Source organism: Ostrinia furnacalis, unplaced genomic scaffold, assembly GCF_004193835.3.
Source record: "Ostrinia furnacalis isolate ACB-3 unplaced genomic scaffold, ASM419383v2 OfSCF2797, whole genome shotgun sequence".
In the NCBI taxonomy this organism is placed as follows: domain Eukaryota; kingdom Metazoa; phylum Arthropoda; class Insecta; order Lepidoptera; family Crambidae; genus Ostrinia; species Ostrinia furnacalis.
In genome coordinates this window covers 92,468-115,047 of record NW_021133036.1, presented here as the reverse complement: position 1 = coordinate 115,047, position 22,580 = coordinate 92,468, and the positions used below count along the sequence as shown (strand labels likewise).

At 35.7% G+C, this 22,580-nt stretch overlaps 5 protein-coding genes across 5 annotated transcripts; 2 read left to right on the top strand and 3 right to left on the bottom strand.

Moving 5' to 3' along the window:
- Positions 1-5,253: 5,253 nt before the first annotated feature.
- Positions 5,254-6,032, top strand: bc10 (BLCAP apoptosis inducing factor bc10). The gene has a single exon (XM_028309458.1). The coding sequence runs from the start codon at positions 5,445-5,447 to the stop codon at positions 5,682-5,684; it is 240 nt and encodes a 79-aa protein (XP_028165259.1). The 5' UTR covers positions 5,254-5,444; the 3' UTR covers positions 5,685-6,032.
- A 2,247-nt stretch (positions 6,033-8,279) lies between these two features.
- Positions 8,280-9,330, bottom strand: RpS28b (Ribosomal protein S28b). Its single transcript, XM_028309464.1, has 2 exons — positions 9,045-9,330; positions 8,280-8,486 (listed from the first exon to the last, which is right to left on the bottom strand). The coding sequence occupies exon 1, from the start codon at positions 9,243-9,245 to the stop codon at positions 9,048-9,050; it is 198 nt and encodes a 65-aa protein (XP_028165265.1). The 5' UTR covers positions 9,246-9,330; the 3' UTR covers positions 8,280-8,486; positions 9,045-9,047.
- Positions 9,331-9,842: 512 nt separating this feature from the next.
- l(1)G0320 (signal sequence receptor subunit 1 l(1)G0320) lies at positions 9,843-13,263 on the bottom strand. Its single transcript, XM_028309459.1, has 5 exons — positions 13,048-13,263; positions 12,134-12,325; positions 11,670-11,947; positions 10,800-11,040; positions 9,843-10,218 (listed from the first exon to the last, which is right to left on the bottom strand). Exons 1-5 carry the CDS (start codon positions 13,106-13,108, stop codon positions 10,148-10,150), a joined length of 843 nt encoding a protein of 280 aa, XP_028165260.1. The 5' UTR covers positions 13,109-13,263; the 3' UTR covers positions 9,843-10,147.
- A 1,051-nt stretch (positions 13,264-14,314) lies between these two features.
- On the top strand, positions 14,315-21,206 carry LOC114356349 (alanine--glyoxylate aminotransferase 2, mitochondrial). The gene is made up of 17 exons (XM_028309457.1): positions 14,315-14,441; positions 14,521-14,612; positions 15,153-15,337; positions 15,417-15,540; positions 15,713-15,901; positions 16,244-16,372; positions 16,452-16,607; positions 16,686-16,907; positions 16,997-17,242; positions 17,499-17,540; positions 18,144-18,272; positions 18,581-18,740; positions 18,924-19,138; positions 19,291-19,397; positions 19,777-19,917; positions 20,062-20,376; positions 20,680-21,206. The coding sequence occupies exons 1-17, from the start codon at positions 14,417-14,419 to the stop codon at positions 20,804-20,806; spliced, it is 2,604 nt and encodes an 867-aa protein (XP_028165258.1). The 5' UTR covers positions 14,315-14,416; the 3' UTR covers positions 20,807-21,206.
- Positions 21,020-22,363, bottom strand: EMC8-9 (ER membrane protein complex subunit 8/9). The gene is made up of 4 exons (XM_028309456.1): positions 22,043-22,363; positions 21,808-21,957; positions 21,530-21,638; positions 21,020-21,261 (listed from the first exon to the last, which is right to left on the bottom strand). Exons 1-4 carry the CDS (start codon positions 22,253-22,255, stop codon positions 21,089-21,091), a joined length of 645 nt encoding a protein of 214 aa, XP_028165257.1. The 5' UTR covers positions 22,256-22,363; the 3' UTR covers positions 21,020-21,088.
- Between the last annotated feature and the right edge of the window lie 217 nt (positions 22,364-22,580).

The window sequence follows — 22,580 nt, the reverse complement described above, 5'->3', positions numbered from 1 at the left end:
GATTCCAAGTCTCCGGCGGTCACTGAGGGTCGTAGAATTTTACGCTAAGTAATCTGTTAACCCTACTAATATGTAGGTACACCCTACAGCCGTGTCTCAAGCTCTTATTAGAGGACAGTCAGCAAAAAAGTACATAAAAATAACCAAATCTTTAAATTTGTTTTTGAGAAAACAAGAAACCGTATTGACTAGTAGCAATTAAAGGGGAAGAGACCTCAAAAAATTCAAGGCAATGAAGTCAAGCGTTTTAAGGATAAAAAATTACTTTCTGGGTACTTTTTTGTAGTATTAATTAGTCGTTAGTAAATGCTCTACATCTACAAAAGAGTAGTACCTTGACTCTCCCTCCAGAGGCCTGGAAAAGGGCTTGACAAGCCAGCCGCTATAAATAATGATTCATCTAAAATCACAACTAAAACATTTTTAATTGACTTTTGGACGGCAAAAGTTTGATAAATTACCCTATATAAAAAAGCTTCGCTGCTGTCCGTACGTGAGCCAGCGAAATATAATGGAGGGACATTGATTTATTGTGAGCAAAGAAATTGAGGCCGAGATTTATATTAGGGGCCCTGATCCACATTCTTCATACACGTATATTACCTATATTGCTTTAATTAATGTCTTATTAACATCACATTATGTAACGGTAATCAAACGTCCCCTTTTTTAAGTCGGGTATACGCCAGACCACCTACCACCTATCTAGTCACCATCCATTGCACTTTCTGAATTCATTCACAGACTATTTTGTCACCGTTTTTTAAACGTAACTGTCTGTAAATTATTGGCCTGACTACTCTGACTAGGAATCGAACCTGGGGTTGCTGAATGTAAGACGATAACCCAAGTGGTGTTATCCACGCTACCTGACGCTCTATTATGATATTTTTGTTCATAATAAAATGTGTACTTATAACACTTATGAAAGTAATCTTATTTTAGCAAGTAGGCTTTTTAAAAAGCACTTTTACACGTCCCAGTATTAACCTAACCACTGCTATAAAATACAAATCGCTTAAACTACCTAAATACTGTTCAGTTGACAAGGGTAGGTAATACAGTTATTTTAGGTAATCGGATCACAGAGCTATTAATTGACTGTTCATAACTGCCAATTTGAATTCAAAGCACGTAACAATGTGTAGTGCCAATTGGTGAATACAAACTCTACGAATAGTTTGATAACTCGAAAGTTTATCAACACAGAAATTCAATAATTAACTTAGGGTGTCTTGAGGTAGGTGAATATTTGACGGTGTGGTTTGAATCATGTTAAGAGTAAATTTACTCGTATCTTATCAAAAAAAAAAACAATCAAACCAATATTTTCAGACGTAAAACTCTTTATGAAAATGTTATATTGATTTATGCGGTAAAGATATACTCAAAAAAAGCCAGTGTGCGGTTATTATAAACCCAAAGCCAGTGAATTAAAAACCTCTTTAGAGCAAAGTGTGTTAAAAAGGGTTTTGTAGGTAAATAAGTGTTTTAAGTTATGAATTTTCATAAAAAGTCTTTCCAGTGAACAATATTTAATTTGGCACCGGGCCAGCCTCACACACAGCGTGGGAGGTCAACCTCCCTAGGTTGTGAAAACATTTCTTTTGCTAGTATTTTTCAGGGGCTACAGCTGAAAAATTCGGGTCTTTTGAACGAACATTCGCAGCCAGTATGAATTGGTTTTTCTGTGACGTCACGTTGTTTGTCGTCATTTAAAAATGGTGCTAAAAACTTGAGACTAACCTTTTAAACGTAATCACCATCATTCTTATAGATACAAAGGGTAAAATCTACATAATAGAACTTCCAAAACTGGGAGAATTAGTATCGTTTTCTTCTACAAATAAGTTACTGAATTTACAAAAGGTTACTTTTGTTTACGACTGTCCCAAGGCCTTATTGAAAACTTACTTTCCGCCCGCGGCTTCGCCCGCGTGGAATTTTGTCTGTCACAGAAAAACTTCATCGCGCCCGTCCCTGTTTCAAAACCCAGGATAAAAACTATCCTATGTCCTTTCCCGGGACTCAGACTATCTCTATGCCAAATTTAATCAAAATCGGTTCAGTGGTTTAGGCGTGAAAGCAAGACAGACAGACAGAGCATTTATAATATTAGTATAGATAGTAGGTATAGATTAGATGCAAAAAGTAAATAAACCCTTATCGCTACGAGTATCAAAGCTATAATAACTCTTCCCGTCCTAGAGTTTCCACTTAACAGTCCCGGTTCCGATTTATTCCTCTTCTCTCTCTCTCCTTCTTTTTTACTCACTTTTTGTGTCGCCTGCATTAATGAGTGTTCGCAAGCGTTGTTTTTGTTCGGGGAAATTTTCAGCGGTGCGTGGGAATTTTTTTGAAACTACCATCGTCTTGTAAACAATGTACCTAAATACGAACACATACAATTTGTGATCATTTAAGTTTAAAATAGATTAAAGGTTTCGTTTCATCAAAGCCTAATTATGCAAGGTTTGGCTAAATTATGGAAGCATAACAATGTTACGAAAAATTTTTGTACATTAATTACTATAGTGCGTTTTAAAAATTACAGCTAATTATTTCTTATAGGCCTTATTAAGCGAACTTTCCCCACTTAAAATTCATTCCTAAACAGCTAATATAACGCAGATCAAAGCCCCCTTGTATTGTTATTAGTCAGTCGGTTCACGTCTCGACGCCCGCAGAACTTCGCCGCCTCCTTGCATATTCATTAGCACTTCTCCGCCGTTTGTCGCCGCTATTAATGACATAATTCGAACTAGCACGAATGGCTTTGTTTACGATTATCCAAACCAGGGGTTCCCAAAGTGGAGGGCGCGTCCCCCAGGGGAGGCGCCCAAAACCTTTAGAGTAGGCGCACACCGTTGATTTTTAGTTGGCCGATAGTTGTGCCCGATTTTAAATTGTATGAAGAATCGGCCAAATCGAATCGGCGTAGTGTGCGCACTTCCATACATATCCATACTGATTAACTGCCCGACTAAGCTATCGGCCGACGAAAAATCAACGGTGTGCGCCTACTCTTAGCCTAGGCGCATGACTACAGACTTTTAGTTGGCCGATAGTTGAGCCCGATTCTAATTTGTATGAAGTATCGGCCGATACCACATCGGTGTAGTGTGCGCACTTCCATACATAGGTACCCATACTGATTAACTGCCCGATTAAACTGTCGGCCGACGAAAAATCCGTGGTCTGCGCCTAGGCTATTAAAAAACCTGCGACTGCTGAGAGAATAATTATGTACATTCCAGAGCCCCTCAGAGCAGAGCCCCGATTACGGTAACTTTTAACGTCTACAATCCAGACACGCTTCATCGATTCTGCGATACGATTGGTCAAAACAGCTGACGTACGCTGTTGAACGACCAATCGTATCGCAGAATCGAGAAGCGTGTCTGGATTGTAGACGTTAAAAGTTACCGTAATCAGGGCTCTGACTGCTTGATACTACCAATAAATAATCTGGACTGGAGGATGGGGGGCGCGGATTTTTTTTATGTTCGAAAGGGGGCGCGTCTCAAATAAGTTCGGTAAACGCTATTTTAGCATCTATCTATCCCGTCTATAAGGGCCATTCTTAAATTTGTGCCAATTTTTTTTAAAAAATTAAAGATTTTTTTTTGAACTTTTTGCGATGTGTATCGAAAGTATAAACCAAAAGCATACTTTTGATGTATATGGACAACCTTAAAGCCCTCGGAAGGGAAACAAAATAGCCTACGTAAACACGGCTGTGACACTGCATGACACGGATGTGACAGTGTTACATTTTTACTGTAAATAATAATATTTATGTTGTTAAATTTATATCATAATAGTTTAAATTGATTAACAATAAAATACACTAAATTCGTTTCATCAACAAAGGTGTTATTTGGTAATATGTACTTTTTTCTGAACATCCAAAAATTTAATTAAAATTGAGATCAAAAATACCGAATCTTTGAGGTAAATATCAATAAAATGGCTTATAGTCCAGTCAATAAAGCATTATAGATGGAAATCCGTGTAACACAATTTTTGACTTCGGGACTTTATTTAGACTAGTTAAGAGGTGAACATAGCAAAAGTCCCCGCCCTTACCCTTGAGCCGGCGGGGAGAGGGGGGTTTAAAGGTACCACTTTTCGGTTTTTCGCTTAATCCTCGGAAACTATGCGTCCTAGTGACATGACTACTATGAACCAAAAAAAGGTTATTCAATTTGCTACAGGTGAGATAGTCAAGTTTTTCTATATCTTGTATAGTTTTCGCGGCATCTGCTCGACAGTTTATGTCGGCCGACGAAAAATCCGTGGTCTGCGCCTAGGCTTAGACGGGGGGCGCGGGCCATCTGTGTAGCTAAGTATTAAAAAACCTGCGACTGCTGAGAGAATATGTACATTCCAGACTGCTTGATACTACCAATAAATAATCTGGACTGGAGGATGGGGGGCGCGGATTTTTTTTATGTTCGAAAGGGGGCGCGTCTCAAATAAGTTCGGTAAACGCTATTTTAGCGTCTATCTATCCCGTCTATAAATAGTTCCATAACTGTAGGTACAACTACTAATTTATTAGTTGTTGTTGGTACTTAACGTCTGTAATTATATTAAAATACCGATTGCGGTCAAATACCTGCCTTGTCTTGCATAAAAAATAATAATAATATTTTATTATAAACAAATTATTATTATATTGAATGCATTACGTAATATTTACTTACAATTTTTAAAGATGATTTTCCTAAAATCCGGTCAAGAATCGAACCCGGGAATGTCTGCGTGTATTGTAGTTAACTTACCAATACATCACTGTGTTTATCTTAATAAATACCTAGGTATTACTTTAAATTTATAAAAGCTTTGCATCTATGCATCTTACTCCGGAAATTACCCAATGGAGTAGTATAATAGCATGGTTATCTTCGAGAATCGCTTTTATTGTATTAATTAGTCTCGGATTCGATCTGCATCTTCGTTTTAAAAATGAGTTTTTAATTTTCTACTTTTTTAGATTAATAAAACCTTAAGATTATTCCTAAAATTATGACCAATTTAAAAATAATATAAAAATAATACAAAATAAAAATTTCTTTATCGCCAATCTCTGCTCGAACCAGAGGCTCGGTCGGACCTCAGTCAGCTCGGACCGCTTTTTTTTACCCTGAACTAAACCCAGAACCGTGCTATAAAAAAACTAGTTATAGAACCGAGAACTCACTCTGTAAATGATCAAAATGGCACATGACATTGACACTTGATTGACGTTGACAGCAAAAGCCAGCTTGGAGCTGTCAAAAATTACATCGCAAAAATCGCAATCACATCAACATTTTCTGGTCTCGTCCACAAAAATAATGAAGATATCGCACGAATCATGTCGATTGCGACATCGTTGCTGATTGCCGTCGCTCACACACTGTAGAAACAGTGCCGCCACCGCCCGTGCGCCCGCCGAAATGTATTGTTTGCAATGGCTGATTCCCGTGCTCCTAATCCCGAAGCCCGTGAACCCGGCGTTAGTAAACACACACGTGATGTTTATGGTACTGTACCTAATAGGATTTTTTCTCGAGAGGAAGCCGTGTACAGTGTGCAGTGTTGTCTTCCTGGCCGCCGTGATACTGATCTGCTACAGCGGAATCGGCAACTGTTTATTTTGGGCAACTCAGTGTGAGAGCGAAAAATACGAGACCTAACCGTGCTCACGAACCTTCCAGAGTTACCAAAATGCTCAAAGTTCAAACAAGTGTTCCTGACACGCATCGAAGGCGGGAGATGCGAGGACGCTGCGGCTCTTCCATGCCACAGAAAAAAAAAATTTCCAAAACTTTTGTATATTTTTGTAAATAAAATGTAAATTGTTTTAATTTACATTTAATGTTGTTGTGTAAAGTATGGCAGTGTCCGTGTGAAGTAATGTGCCGATCTGTACTTACGTCTCAGTTGTTATGTTGATCATTGAATTGAATGATGATTATTAAAATGTACAGTTATTGTTAGTGACTATTTACTAATTTAAACGAAATACAATTTGGGAATATTCATGTTGGTTTCTTTCTCTACCGTTTTAGCAAATGTTAACTATCCACATTGAATTTGCATTTTCACACTTACTAGAAATCTACCTGAATTTTCTAGAAGTTGCTTTCTAGTGATAAGGCCACCCAAAATGTTCCAGTCTATTCCAATTTTTATATTTCATGTAGATTGTAGGTATTAGGTATTATCATAATATTTGTATGCTGTGCACACATAACTTAATATTGTTAGGCTTTACACATTACAGCCTATTTAAACACTATTATTACAAGTCTGTAATTAATATTTAATACCTATCAAGATAACATTATCTTGCCTGAAGATAATGCAAGTTTTGTAACTGAACAATGTTGATTTGATACTAATTAATATTATTATTAGTTATCTGTAGTGTTATTGTTTTAAAACCTATTATACCTATCTAGCCACTTAGTTACAGCTATGCCAAAACTCGTTACATACCTACCTACAAATCAGCTACTTTTTTATCACAAAAAGTATAAGCATCCACTAGATTTTGCCTTGAATGTACCTTCACAAGTTGTAGTAACAAAAAAAACGTAATCAAGCTTTGGTGTCTTGATTAGTAGCACAGTTACGTGTGCCACTGCCACTATGGCGTTACGACAGGCAGCGTTATCGTGGGAGTAACGCAACTTCACAATTTGCACCTCGTCAATTTCCCGCGCAGCAAAAATCATCGATGATAATGTGGCCGTGTATCAGCAGTACGTGTAAAAACTTGCAGTAAAAAACATAACCCTCCTTCTGGCGCAGTCGGGTAAAAAAGGTGAACTTATAGCATTCTCTACCAGTTTAGGCATATTAAGTGCCGAGGACACTGCAAACTGGTAGATACCTACGCTTTGATGCCCAAATACATTACACATTTGGCTACAAATTAAAGTAAGAATATCGTCGTTTTCATTTTTCGCAGTAAAAAAGGAGCAGCCTTGATGCAGTTTATTTGACGTTATCCTTAGATTAATAAAACCTAGATGGATAGTCTTCATACAAACGCTTCGTCAAGAGTGAGGCAAAAACCTTATGTCATTAGTGTCAATTTTGTTGGGGAGTGTAGACAGTGAAGGCGATTTTCCCGAAAGTAGGGAAATTTTTAATACGTTTTTAATAATTTTATAATTAACAAAAACAAAACGCATCATGTACTTACTTATTTATTGAATTCAAAGTACCTACCTAATAACAATAAGATAAATAATATAATAATCTAAGACGTTATCGCGTTATCGGAAATATCCTGAGAAAATTTTATTTAAAAAATATAATGCAGTCAATATTTTTGAGGATTTATTTACCTACATAGAGAAGAACTATCTGCCTACCTAATCGACCAAAGGTAGACTGGGAGAGAATACCCTATGGCCATTGTGCTTTATGTAAAATAAAAAGGTACTGTACTGAGACTGACTGACGCTAATTTTGTAACTGTACCTACCTACTTAAATCATAATCAAGTTAATATTATTAATTAAACTATTGACATGGCCTAATTGCCTAGATTAGAAATAGGTAAGTAACTTAGGTCCTAACCTTGTAGACTGATTGATTCAGTCAAAGAGCATTTTCTGTCTAAATATCGTAAAGCACCACTGATGCGAGACGATCGTTGCCTAGTTACTCAAGTTTGGGCCTTGAACTAAACTTCATGTTAGGTATTCTTGCACCTCTAAAACCTTTGATAGATTTATTCTTTCCGCGGTTCATTTCAGGGTCTCTGTACTTTCTAATTCAAACCAGATTTTTACAAAATATAGGAATCCAAAAAAAGCTAGTAACCGAATCAGCGACGTGGCGTCGCGGCATTAGGTACCTAACTCAGGCTATGGTCACATATGCGAAGTCCGTGACGGGTTCAACAGAGGTGTTGCAGGTTGCAACATTTATTTTATAAAAGGGAGGAGGTACTCCCCAAGTTTCATACATTCAAAAGTTGGTACACTTGCTACATAAGGAAAACTTGATGTATTGGGCATTCTCTGCCAATTGAAAACTAAAAAGTATTTAAATATGTACCTATAGTCTTAACTATCTTGAATAGCTACAGAGAAATCAGTAGCCTATAAGATAACCCCTTAGTGATCTGCTGACAATTTCTTTTTCCTTAGCAGAAATATTGTTAAAACTTCAAAGAACACCGAAATTATAGACCTATTGAATACCAATATTATTTATTAATTTAAAAAACTAGGAGATAATATGGAAAAGAGTACAAGTAATGAAACATTACATTAAATGTTAAATATGTATTCACAAGCTTGATGGTTACATTGAGATGGTCATCTTTGACGGTTTCTTAATAGATGTTTAGCATAAATCATATGGATAACTTGTATTATAGTGAGCCTTAAACCAAGAGGCAAAGTTCAGAATAAAAAGGCTTATTATTAATATTATATTTATTAAGGATTAACCTAATGTAGACTAAGCAGCGACATCTGAAACAAAAAGACAATAAATGTAAAATTGTTGTTATTATAGCCTACATAATAGGAAGATAAAATTAGTAAACATTAGCTTCCATTTTGGGGGAAAAATATCTAGACAACATTGATTATTGTGTATAAAAGTAATGAAAAACATAAAAAGGCTTGAATGTTCAACAAATACTGCGTAACTTAGAGACACATTTGTAATCAAACAGCATGCTGAACTGTTAATGTCAACAAATCCCTTTTCTCACCTCAGATCACAGAGCAATATTGAAGAATAATAGCCTTAAATTTTTCTGTCAAAGTAAACCATACTTTCACATTCAAAAATAATATGACAAGAACTGACCAAGGTATATTATAACCATTATTACACTCTTGAATGCTATAGGATAGCAATTACAAGTAAAAAACGTAAACTTCGTGGTATTTATTTAGTTCTAAGGAATGATGCTAAGAATATTAGTTGATGTGTAAACGATTCTAACCTCAAACTGACAAAGAAAACTTAGCATACTTTTGCACTAAGTTAGATATTAAAAATAAGGTATTTTTCGTTCTTACCGTTTATCGCAGTCTCCTGGCTTCACGCTCAGACTCGAGCAGGGTGAGGATGTCTCCGTCACGCACGGGTCCCTTCACATTCCGGATGATCTGACGGCTCGTCTCCCCGATGAACTCAACCTTCACCTGGGTACATTGTCCCTGGGAGCCGGTACGGCCAAGGACCTTCACCACACGAGCAAGAACGTTGGGCTTGTCCATTTTGCTTTAGATATCGAGCTAAAACCAAAGAATACACGTGCACTGAAGCTGGCGTGTTCTGAAAAGAATTTGACAGATCAGTGTTGTACCGATTGTAAATTGTTAATCGATTACTACTAGTTGTTGTCAATTGAATAATCGGATAGTGCCAGTTATTTTTTTTTATTGTAAGAGATGTGAAAAACCGTAACTAAGGAATCATGGTGGTGTGACCAAACAGAAAAAAAGTATTTTTTTCTTTTCATAAAATAAATATTAGTTTTGAGCTCATCGATATAATTTTGCGAGTTTTCATGGTTTCTTCAAGCAATGTTAAAAAAAAAATTAACGAATTCTATCCATTCAGCGTAAAGATGTACTACTAATCAATTTCATTTTCATTTATTATTTCGAGACTCGTGTTATTGTATTACGCTTTCCTTTTTAGGCCAACTATGTTTGTTTGAGTGGCGCGAACAAGCACCACATAATTTCCATATCATGCTACATACTCTCGGCATAATGTTTAATAAAAACAAAAAATCAAAAATTAACATTTTATTAAATAATGTCTTCTATGCACACGTTGTTAAAAATCTCTGCACACTTTGTTCCATAATTTACTCTCATTACGCACTTAACAACTACGAACCACACGCAGTCTGTTCACAAGAAACAATTCGAATAAGAATAGACCTGACACTAGCTTTGTAGTTAAAAATATTTCGAAAATAAAAGACACAACAGTTATACATAAAAAGATAAGCATTTGGAGAAAATATTTCATGTTAGCTCATAAACTTGTACTCGTACAAAGAGTATTTCACGATCAGATAAAACATATAAGTTTCAGGCCTATTCTTATAGGATCGTGCGCGCACGCATCACCGGGCGGCACTCGGTGTCACACAGCCGGCCAGAGCCTAGTCATCGCCCGCGGATCTCTTCGCTTTCCTCATGCGTGGAGACTGTTTGGGCGTCTTGGGAGATTTTTCTGAAAAAATACAAAATTCATATAAATAGGTTTTCTAAAAACATAGAAACAGAATCAGAATTTTATTTGCGTAAAAACATGGTATATAAAGATGTTACAGAAACATGGTATATATAAAGATATTGTTTTTCTTTGACAAGATCACAATAATCTGCATAATTAATACTGTAAACTGAAAGAAGTAATTGAAGATGTAAATATCAAGTTGTACCTATTCATTTGTACATTAGTATAAATAAATATCAGTTTAGTAAGATAACTACCAGATAACATATCTGTTCTAAGCAAACATTGAATGATTACTATAGATTTTATATTCTCATGAAGTATCTCTCAATATTATGTAGTTGTTATTCTTGAACCAGCATTCCTGCAGTTTAATTTTACATGTATTACTTTAATTAACTGCAAATTGTTAAATAAATAAAATGGACTGACAGCCTCAAGAAAATAGCAAGCAGTGTCTGAATAAAAATACAGATCATGCTTTGTGGTGCTGCTTGGTAGCCTTGGATTGCCATTGCCTAAAAATATGATGAAAATCGAATCATATAAAAAATCTCTGATCTTTTTTAACTTACTGAGCTGGTTAACGACTTCCTTAGGCAGCCAGTCGTAGTCCACATCGTTGGGAGTGCCTGTCTCCAGAACCTTGGGGGCGGAGCGAGGCGCGCGCCGTCTGGCCAGAGACGACAGCGCCTGCTGACCGGCCACTAAAGCGAGGACCATCGCAGCACCCAAGAACAGGTATAGGAAGAATGTTTCTCCGTCCAAACCCTCTGACACCTCAACTATGTTGACGGTCTGGTTGTATACAGCTTCCTGTGGGGGATAATATAAGTAAATTCATAATAATTCTTAAAAAGTTTGGTTTTGATGTTTATTTTATTTTTATTTATTTAATAGGACAACCAACAAGACATACACTGGAAGACAATCAATATTTACAACGTATTTAACTTAATCTAAGTGCTGCCTTAATTATAGGTTGCCACGGCATGCAATAGTGGACTTATACATAAACTGTGTCTACACTTAAAGAAAAGAGTTTCTTCAGCGAGTATTATTTAGCTGGAATAACATTTCGCCAGCGACTCGATGCGAAGCTGTTCAGGATTTTGCGCTTAAATGAAGGTAGCTTGTCCCGAAAGACATCTAGATCAAGATCGAGGTTAACAATGATGATTATTTTTAGGTTATGATTATTATAGGTAGCGGTAATGATGATTATTATATGTTGGTAAACAATGATGATTAATTTTTAGGTGTTTTAAAAATCTAAAATTGTGCAATATATTTTTCACATTATTGATAAACAGGTTACAATCATTGAAACAATACATCATTTAAATAACTATTGGGATAAACTATAATTTGGGTAAATAAATCTAGCATGTTGAAATTTTCATTATTTTCAGTCTAAGGAAAGTCGAAAAGATTGTCAAACATACCTGGTAGAAGTTGCCACTGGCATCTCTGTAGTTCAGCTGTACATTTAATCCGAAAGGTCTGCCAGCGAAAGCTTCATTGGGGACGAAGGAGTAGGCGAAAGTAGCCTCTTGCTTTGGCTTGACTTCACGGTTGTAAGGCAGAGCGGTGAAGTTCTGGATGTAGTATGTGTAGTCCATCGGGTATCTGAATGAGGCTTCCATTGAGTCAACTACGTAGTCTTCCGAACCCTTGTTGATGAAGCCCACTAGGAACTCAACTGGGAAACCAGCTTGAAGGTCTGCGGAAAGGTTTTAGATGTTGTTAGATTAACTCTTCAATACTTAATTGTATTTTCAGGTTTTCTATTGTTTCAAAATGATCAAGATATTTGAAAACTATATTTTATGGTTTATTTAGTTAAAATTATGTTGTAATCAAAGTAAATAAATGAAATTAGTTCAATGTTATTTCTATACCTACTTACCAAAAGCAACATCTCCATAGTTAGGGACTGGCTTGGTGAACAGTATTGTTGTGTCAACATCCTGGGAGGATTTTACAACGGAGTCATCGTCATCTCCAGCGTCGTCACCAACGACCTGGTTATCTTCGCCCTCGATATCGACTACGTCGTCCAGCATCTCATCTTCTTCTGCTCTGGCTGTGATTGTGTTTGCTGAAATAACATTAACTTTGTGTTATTAGTATGTATCAGTAAAAACTCCCTTTATTTTGGTACGTTTTTTTAACAACATTATTTAATATTTTAAGGTCTAGAATTTCTAGAATTTCTGAATATAGAAACCTATATTTATGTAGCTTTATTCAACAGTATTATGCAGAGAAGCTTCTCTGCTAATAATTAACCTTTAGGTTATGTAGGATTTTAGGGCCGCTTTTCATAAGTATTTACTTAGAATTTTAGACTCTAAAATTTGTTAAGTGAAAATCTAGAACACTGACCTAATTTTTGACATAGTAAATGATCTTTTTGCAATTATTTGAGCCAAAATTTACATCTCTGTCTGCAAGTTAATTACAGATTCCTGTACCATATGTGAACTTACTTCAGAATATGGATCCTGATCAGCATTTACTGGTTGATTAAATAATTCTTACATAATTTAAGTCAAACCATACCAGATATGTAACAAAGCAGTTTATATCGGTAGTAGTTACACTAGAATGTTACGGAGGTTACCGTGACCTATGAATATTGTGTATTCTATAAAAAGCACTGAATTTTGGCTGTAAGATTTATGCCAAGTAGGCAGTCAATTATAACCTCTGAAATAGACATTCAATTTAAACTTTCTCTCATAAAATACACAATATTTGATGCCACGTACTAGAAGATACATTCTTGCAAAGGAAAAAGCTGAATAATTGAATACTTACCGTTTTGGAAACACAATAAGGCCGCTGGGAGAACCAGTAGAGTTATGTATAACAATTTCATATTGAATAAGTTAAAGCTACAACTGTTTTTACTATAGAAAACGGAGGCGAATATCAGAGCAGATTACAGGCCATTCACTTTTGTGCAACAAGCGGCCAAACGCTTCACAAAACTAAAGGCAAAATGCCAATTTTCACTCCAACTCGATTGACGTGGAATATTTTGTCACAAGTAGTGATGTAGGTCTTTAGTTAAAAACCGGTATTAAATGTTCGGTTATTTTTTGTAGACTAGTTAAACAAATAAAGGCTTAGCCATATCATGTTTATCCACTATACCTTCGTTTTATTGTAAATAATTTACTCCAATTATTGATTTCTTTGAATAATTAAATTAAATTAAAATAATGTTAGTATCCATTAACCATAGACGTTACGACACTATTAAAAGTGGGAAAGGAACGTAACATAAAATAAAATTAACACGAAGACTTGAAATGGAACGGAATTCTAAGGTGTTGGTTTGGTGGTGGTTCGATTCTCGTTTCGACCAAAACGCTCGGATGTTAATAAAATAGTTTTTTCGTTATGATAATATTCTGAAGCGATATTTCCATGTTATCCTATATTTATCTACATTCTACACCTAGAAACTATTTTTCTAAACTTTTCGGCCTGATGATTAAACGCCTAAATCGTGAAATTCAGAAGATAACTATAGATAGTTACCTCGATATAAAATATAATTAAAGGTACCTGCTTAGAATACGGAAGACACATTTCCGCATCTGATATGTAGATTACATACAAACCGTGTTTATTTACCTATTACTTAGGTACTTATTCACTCATAAATTACTTTACCTATATTGTAATATTATTACTTGGGTTATTTACCTAAAAGACCTCCTACCAAGAATTTATAACGCTTTTCGCTAGGAACTTTTATACAGTCGAGTTTAGAGTTTAGGTATGTTATATCACAGATAATATAATACTAGTGTTATATGAATCAAAACTACCTATATTCCATTCCTACGAGTATAATTATCGACATATTTCCCAAATGGAGCACAAACTTAAATACAATAACTAAAATTTTGACTTAACATTACTGAATAACAATAATTTCAGAACCGCTTGCTGCTCCATCGAACAGTTTATATTAAATTCGTCATTTTAGTTTAGTTGATATCGTCGACAACTTTACATAATCACACCTACTTATGTAAATAGCGAACATAATATAAAGACTTGTTTAAAACGATTGTAGTTAGTGCACGATTCTGGAGTCAACGGTCACACTTCATTAATATTAAAATTAATTAAATTCCAACATTGATTTAAAATCGAATACTTAAGTTGTTCAATGATGAAGACAAATTTTAATATAGGTAAAACTTGTGCTTGTTTTCAAAATAAAATACTTGTGCTAATTCAAATAAATAAAAATAATTAATATTTATGTTTTAGTGCGCTTCCTAAAATTAAATGGTGTTAGAAGTTATGGTAGCTGTAGTGCTACTATTTCGCAAACAACCGAATTCAGCCCTAAACAATATACGGTATGTATTTATTTTAAACTAGCTTTTGCCCGCGGCTTCACCCCCACGTGAATTTTTGTTTGTCACAGATCATCATAAATTATAGCCTATATGTTATTAGGCTAAAACTAACAAACATCCAGATATCCATACAAACTTTGGCATTTAAGTATAGGTAATATTAGTAAGATTCTATTATTTTTATTTTTGTTTACGAAATTATGTATCGACGCCAGCACACATGTTAAAAAGGCGCCCGCTCAGCAAAAATCGTGATCGTGACACGATACAAGTCGTCAAGTCACGAAGCTGGTTTTCAGCGGATAAAATAAGGAGTAAAGTAATAAAATACTTCGCGGTTTATCGTTGTTTCGTGTCGATTGGTAGTTTTCGTAGTATACCTACCTGACAAAAAGTTTGTGGTCCATTTTGTGAGATCCTCCTTCTCTGCAAAACCATAACACCCTATTTTATGAATAAAATTGTTATGAACAATAAGGCCTTGCCAATGAAACCACTTTGAATGACCATTTAGGTAGTTACCCTTTGCTTTTATTCAAGGGCCCGACACTGGCAAGAACTGACGAAATAAAGGCAAACCATATCCCACCGGCAGTATACAATATCTACAAGAAGCCAGTGCTGCTACACCAGGGTCACATGCAGTGGCTCTTCGACCACGAGGGCCGCAAATACTTGGATCTTTTTGGAGGAATTGTTACAGTCTCTGTTGGACATTGCCACCCGTAAGAATACAAAGCTTAGTTAAACTAAATAAGAATTACTCAATCTTTTGAAAAATTTTAAGCCGTTTTCAATTTACAGGAAAGTTGTTTCTGCCCTGCAGGATCAAATACACACCCTTTGGCATACGACAAATATTTATCGGCATCCAAAAATATATGAGTACGTAGAAAAACTCGTAGCCAAATTTCCGGGAGACCTAAAAGTGCGTCTTAATTAATTATTTTAAGTGTATTAATTTCTAAAATCCACTTCAGAACATTTAGTCTCAGGGCCACTTACTGGCAGGCAGCCGAAAAGAAACAAAAAGTTAATAAACTTTAAGTAAGCATACTTAATGCTTTGAAATTCTCAAAATTGCGTCAATGTTTTTTCAGGTGGTCTATTTGGTAAACAGTGGCACCGAAGCAAACGATCTCGCGGTCCTCCTGGCCAAGGCGTATACTGGCAACCATGACGTCATATCTCTTCAGAACAGTTACCATGGAGACTCTACGGCTCTGATGGCTCTCACTGCGACTCAGAGCTATCGCATGCCCATACCAGTGCCTCCGGGCTTTTATCACGTATGTAGAAGACAGCACATCAAGCTAACTGCGGCATCTTATTTGTGTTATTTTAAGGGCTATTTTGCAATGATACGAAAATTTATATTCTGATGCGCTGTCGATTGTACGATTTTGATAATACCAAGATCGAAGTTAAAGTTCAGGGCTGATATCGCCAAGATACGCAATAATACTTACGTACTAAAAGAATACAACAATATCTATTTTTAACGATAAAATAAAACAAAAAATATAAACAAAGCAAGTAGGTGGTGGGACTACTTGAAATGATTTGTCCCATTTATGCACTAGGATTTGAAAGGTGATAATATCTATGTCCTAGTAAAACTGTTTTTCCAGGCAATGCTTCCAGATCCATATAGAGGTATCTGGGGTGGGTGCAGAGACTCTATATCCCAAGTACCAGGGTCATGCTCCTGTCCTGGCGACTGTATTACTTCAGACAAGTACATCCACCAGCTTCAGGAGGTAAAAGAATCATAATTTTGGAAAGAAACGTGAGCTTTTATATACGAAAAAGCATCATCTGATTATTGTACATCCGTAGCTGTTAGAAAACTCAGTTCCTGCCGGCCGAGTAGCAGCATTCTTTGCGGAATCCATACAAGGTGTGAATGGAGCTGTGCAGTTTCCAAAAGGGTACTTGAGGAAAGCACATGAGCTGGTCAAGTCGAAATACGGCGGTGTCTTTATTGCTGACGAGGTACAGTCTCTGAATTTCCTTCAAAAACAGACCAAAGAAGTTACTGTAAACCTGCTACAACAGAATTGTCTCTTGTAGGTGCAAACAGGTTTTGGCAGAACAGGTGACGCTTTCTGGGGCTTCGAAAACCATGGCGTCACACCGGATATAGTGACCATGGCTAAAGGGATCGGCAATGGTTTCCCGCTCGCTGCTGTAGTTACGACCAAGGAAATAGCTGCTGCTCACACCAGAGCTACGTATTTCAACACGTTTGGAGGAAATCCTTTGGCAGCGTGTGTTGGAAAAGCTGTTTTGGAGGTACGATCAGTTTTGATCGGAGTAATCTGAGTGTAAGAATAAATAGTTAAAGATATATTTATTTTTATAACTATCCGCTTATTTTCCAGACAATCGAAGAAGACCAACTGCAAGAAAATTGCAAAGTTATCGGCAAGTATTTCATAGAGCAACTTATGGAGCTGCAAAAAGAACAACCGTTAATCGGTGACGTCAGAGGCAAAGGTCTGATGCTGGGTCTCGAGCTGGTGGTGCCTGGCACGAAGCAAGCATTGAAGGTGGCAGATGTGTCAGTCATTCACGAGGATATCAAGGATCATGGGATTTTAATTGGACGCGGAGGACGATACAACAACGTAAGAATTTTTATCATATAATATCTAAGCTCTCAATATATTAGGGATAACCTAGTCATTAATTACTTAGACTTACAAAACAATCATTATTTTTGAAAGAAAAATGTTAGGTTTTATGTATGCCAAAGAGCCCCTGTTTACCCTAGATATAAAGCTTATCGTACACCCATCCACACCACACGAGTCGCGCATTATCCGGATTGTTTCCGAAAATTTAAAAATATTATTATACACCTTAATATCCTTTTATTCACAGGTACTGAGAATCAAGCCTCCAATGTGCATCAATAAGGAAGACGTAGATTTTACCATGTCAGTTCTAAAGGAGACATTGAAAAATTTTCAAAATAATAATCAAAATTAAAATTAAAATATTTATAGTATTGTATAAAATATTTTATACTGAAGGTGTTGGTTATTGTTTATTTATTGAATAGTTTGTAAATTATACAAAATACAAAGTTTGTCTTTTCTATGGAAGAACTTTAGTCTATTTACTTACTGGACACGCTGTATATTAAAAGTAATTTTAAGCGTAATTTACGTAAATATTATGATCGTAGGGTCGTAGCCGTATATTTTATATTCTGCTGCTTGGACCCTAGTTTAACAAAAAAAATAAAACGTCAAAAAAAAATTTTTTTTTTGCGACTCGGTGTTTGTGATTTTGCTTGAATTTTTGGCGATTTTTTAACAATTAAAAACTAAGAATGGTGTTTAAATGCCAGGAAAATAGTTTTCTTAAAGAAGTAAGTAAAACGAACAAAGTATTTGCAATCAGCCCAGGGAAATTCGGTCTATCTAAAAATAAATATTTACCGGTGTTGTTTTGGTCACATTTTGTTATTTTATCTTGCTTTTTGTGTAGATATACTGATAAATATGTGAAATATTGTTTCAGTTCACATCAAAAGTCGTGAAATGTGAAGAGACGAAAGAACCAATAACCGAATATGGGAAGGTGTCCAATTTTGAAGGTTATCAGGTTACTTTGGAGAATACCATATTATTCCCAGCAGGTGGAGGACAGGTGAGATCATGCAAACCTATTAAATGTAACTTTAAAACAATCGTTTCAGTCCAATGACGTCCACTGCTGGACAAAGGCCTCCCCTAAGGATTTCCATAACCGGTCCTGAGCTGCCTACATTCAGGTACTTCCCGCGGCCTTCACCAGATCGTCGGTCCACCTTGTGGGCAAGTCACACTGTCTGCCAGCCCATGGTCACCACTCGAGAAATAAACCTAATTTATAACAATATTGAGCGATTGCATCATACAGGATATGAGTATTTACCATTGACTTTTTCATTAACCCCCTAATTGATATTGTTCTAGCCTCATGATATTGGCTGGCTGAATGAAATAGAGGTCCTTCAAGTCCTTCGTAAGGGAGATGAGGCACTGCACTTCACCAAAGTGCCTTTAGAAGTGGGCTCGGAAGTCTCCCAAAAGATCAACTGGGATAGAAGATTTGACCATATGCAACAACATTCAGGTTTCTTTTTGATATTAAACGCATTTTTTATTTTAACTGTAACAATAACCGGTGCTTTTTGTATGGAGTTTGACAGATTTTTGACGTTTGTGTAAGTTAAAGTAAGATGATGCAACTCAACCTAATAGTAGTAAAGTTTCATTGATATAAAGTTCCAATTTGTGTTCCAACAAAATAATACAGGTCAGCATCTTCTGTCAGCAATATTGGAGAAAGAACACAACCTTCCTACAACCAGTTGGTGGCTCGGTGCTGAGGAGTCTTACGTGGAATTAGACTCCACCAAAGTGAGTGAAGAGACCATCAAAGCGACTGAAGACAGATGCAATGCCCTTATAAGAGAAGCCATTCCGGTCAACGTCAAGTTCTGTAAAGCCAATGATCCGGCATTAGATGAGGTTTGTTACAAAAATAATTTGTTTTCGACATGTATAAAAGCCAATTTAATCCAATTAGGCTTTTAAAAAGCTTTTACACATCCATTTTAAATCCAACCACTTAACAGACTGGATCTTAAGCTTATGTAATAAATAGTGATTAATTTCACCAGGCACATACCAGGGGCTTGCCGAAGGATTGTATGGACACAATTAGAATCATCAGAATCGGAGATGTTGATGAGAATATGTGCTGTGGAACCCATGTTTCAAACCTGAGGTTTGTTATTTACAGTGAAAAAAAATATTTATTCAAGGAGAATTTATTTAAATACAGTAGAACGCCGATTATCCGAATTAATTGGGACCGAGGTCGATTCGGATAATCGGACATAGACTGGTAATAAAGAAAAGCTTGGTTAAAACGAACTGTCACGCATAGAATAAACTTTATTAAGTGAGTTTAGAGTTCTACAACAACGCCCAGTTGAAAAATATCTAAAATCCTGTGAGTTTCAACTTGTTAAAATAAAACAAAACAAAAATTACTTGGTTTTAATTTTTTATGTTAGCCTCAGGACCGATTCGGATAATTGGCGATTCGGTTAATCGGCGTTCGGATAATCGGCGTTCTACTGTAAACAAATGTTTTCTTACAGCCAGCTACAAGTAATAAAATTGCTTGGAGCAGAGCCTGGGAAAAAGGGAAAAACAAATCTAAAGTTTCTGGTAGGCAACAGAGTTAACAAAACATTTCAAACCATGTTAGACAGAGAAAGAGCTTTGACTGGGCTACTAAAGTAAGTACACAACTGTCATTCATTATTCTCTCACATTTTTCATCTACAAGTAGAAGTGACTGTTCAGTATTTTTAGGAGCAGTGTGAATCTCCTATATGCCCCAAAAAACCATCCATCTAATGATAAATCTTTATATTTTCCAGAAATGAAGCAAGTAAACATGAAGAACTAGTCAGTAAACTACAAAAGAACTTGAAAGTTTCAAACAAGAGCCTGCAAAACGTTTTACTAGAATTAGCTCAGTTTGAAATAGACAAAGTGAAAAATTCCAATCCAAAACCGAAATATGTGTTCATGTTTAAAAAGGAGGCCACTCCAGATTTCAATAGAGCTATATGCAAAGGATTAGATGGGGAAGGAATGTTTTTATTTCTGGTTTCTGAAGAGCCAGATAAGCCTAAAGAAGGCCAGATCATAATTCAAGGACCTGAGGAACACTGCAATGCTTTAGGGAAAACGTAAGTGACATATTACTTTGTCTAAAACCAACTTTACCAATGGCCATGTCCATACATCAATGGTGCCATCACCATAATAGCACTTGCCATATTATGTTTCTCTCGAAGTGGTGGTAGGGCCCAAAAGATAAGGAGACATGTAAAGTGCCCCTTATGGGTTATTTTTTTTTACTGTTTTTTGACATTCATAAGTACCACTTGTGGTCCAAATTGAATAAAATATATATGATTTTCATTTTAATAGTAAAAACCACAGACAAGTAACTAAGATATTGCTTGCTTATATTTTTGTTGTTATTCCAGAATCACTGAGCTGTTAAAAGGCAAAGGTGCATTTAAAAATGGAAAATTCCAAGGAAAAGCTGGCGATTTGGGAGGCATTAACAAATGCAAGAAGTTGATTGAGGAATACTTTAATAAGATTGAATAAAATAAATGCATACATTATTTTCTTTCAAAATAAATAAATGTAAATAAAATATGCAGTGCTTAAGATAAAGGAATAAACTTAAATAAGTTCTTACAACAACCAATTACTTAACAGTTACATAAATATACTCTACTTTGTTATACTCAGTATAAATTAAATATAATACACCTTTAATTGTTACTAAATAAATGTTTTATTACGATTACCATTTACTTTAATTTATAAAAGACTTACTTATCCTAGAGCTCTTGAATAATTCAGATATGAATAATATCTTTATGCTCAATCCTTCAACTTGTGGGATGTGTCCTTCGTGTTCATGGCCAGAAGCTTCTCAATGCCACGGTTGGTCCAGTCCTGAGTGGTGTCGTCAAGGTAGTTGTCGAAGTCTACGAGATCCTTCTCAACTCCGTATTGAAGTAGATACGACACCGTCTTCAATACATCTGGGTTAGCTGTTGATTTTACATTGAATAAATCACATAGCTCATCTTCTTACTGCATTTTAAATTAGATTTTATTATTACATTTTTTTATTTTAGTTTTCTATTTTTCATTAATTTCTTTACTAACACATTTAAACAACAGACATTTTGTTTTCTCCTAGTGTGTGCTAGTGAGCTAATCTAATTTCTTGTAAAAGCAAGTTTATGTTATTAATTTTCTATTGATTTGACCCACTGTAAAATGTATCAATTTATTAATTACATAAAGTTAACTTACGGAATAAAGTTTTCATGTTGATTTCTCTCTGCTTCCATTTCCCATCACTGTATTTGTGCAGTTTTATAGCCGGTGAGTCTAAATGCTGCATAAATCTTTTGTTGTCAATCTGTAAATTGAGAATAGACATAGTGAGTACCTATAACTTTAACTAACTTTAATGATAACTGGTGTTTTTTGTATGAAGTTTGGCAGATTTTTTTACGTTTGTCAAAGTTAAAGTAAGATGTTGCAACTAGCCTAAGAGCTGGGGAGAGTTACTAATGATGTTTAGTTACCACAATGAACACAGCAGATGGGAAATATTCCACAATCTTTTCGGCAATTTTCTGGCCAGGGCAAGCCTCAACTGTGTTGGCTCCAAAGTTCTCACAGCCGGCGTAGTAACCAGCTATAACCAAATTGTCAGCTTGAGCCATGGTCTCAATCTAAAACAGGCCAAAATAAAAGAGATTCTTAGAGACAAACATATCCAAAAAGGTTATGAAAACCTATGACTATTCCCGGACTTACCTGTGTTAGAGCAACTTCAGCCATCGGGGACACGTAATGACTGTGGTGAAATAGAGGAATAGTATCCACAATTTCTAAATCCTGATTTTTTGCACCATCCTTGATTTTGGAACCATCGGCTAAGAGAACACCGTTTACAGCACAATGACGGTATTTAGCAGCATGTAAAATTATTTTAGCGTATGCCTTGGTTTCTAGTGTTACGTCGCCCATGTTTAATTAAATGATTTAATTGAGGATTTGTTAATTCTTGAATTAATTATAAATTAATCACGACTTCCGAAAAACACACGTATGACGTTTTGTTTTTTAACTACTTTTTCTTTTCTGTAAAAAATTACGGCTTTGGATAAAAGAGCTTTTTTTTTCGAATTTAAGTGTGAAAAGAACTTTTTCCAAGTATTTTGCCCTTCAATTTGGATGATAGTGTTCTTCTTCTCTTCTCTTCTATACCATGCGTGCGTACCATTTATTATCTTCTTTGTATCTTGTATAAAAGAAAACATTGATTTAAAAAACTCGATTTAGTTAATTGAAG

What these genes read in the sequence shown, in the direction of transcription:
- RpS28b (XM_028309464.1), bottom strand. Translation starts at nt 9,245, where the DNA reads ATGGACAAGCCCAACGTTCTTGCTCGTGTGGTGAAGGTCCTTGGCCGT.
- LOC114356349 (XM_028309457.1), top strand. Translation starts at nt 14,417, where the DNA reads ATGATGAAGACAAATTTTAATATAG. An exon ending in TCAGCCCTAAACAATATACG is followed by an intron (nt 14,613 to 15,152) that starts GTATGTATTTAT and finishes CTTTTATTCAAG; the next exon opens with GGCCCGACACTGGCAAGAAC. An exon ending in ATGATCCGGCATTAGATGAG is followed by an intron (nt 19,139 to 19,290) that starts GTTTGTTACAAA and finishes TAATTTCACCAG; the next exon opens with GCACATACCAGGGGCTTGCC.
- EMC8-9 (XM_028309456.1), bottom strand. Translation starts at nt 22,255, where the DNA reads ATGGGCGACGTAACACTAGAAACCAAGGCATACGCTAAAATAATTTTA. An exon ending in CTGAAGTTGCTCTAACACAG is followed by an intron (nt 21,958 to 22,042) that starts GTAAGTCCGGGA and finishes GGCCTGTTTTAG; the next exon opens with ATTGAGACCATGGCTCAAGC. An exon ending in CATCTGCTGTGTTCATTGTG is followed by an intron (nt 21,639 to 21,807) that starts GTAACTAAACAT and finishes CTCAATTTACAG; the next exon opens with ATTGACAACAAAAGATTTAT.
- bc10 (XM_028309458.1), top strand. Translation starts at nt 5,445, where the DNA reads ATGTATTGTTTGCAATGGCTGATTCCCGTGCTCCTAATCCCGAAGCCC.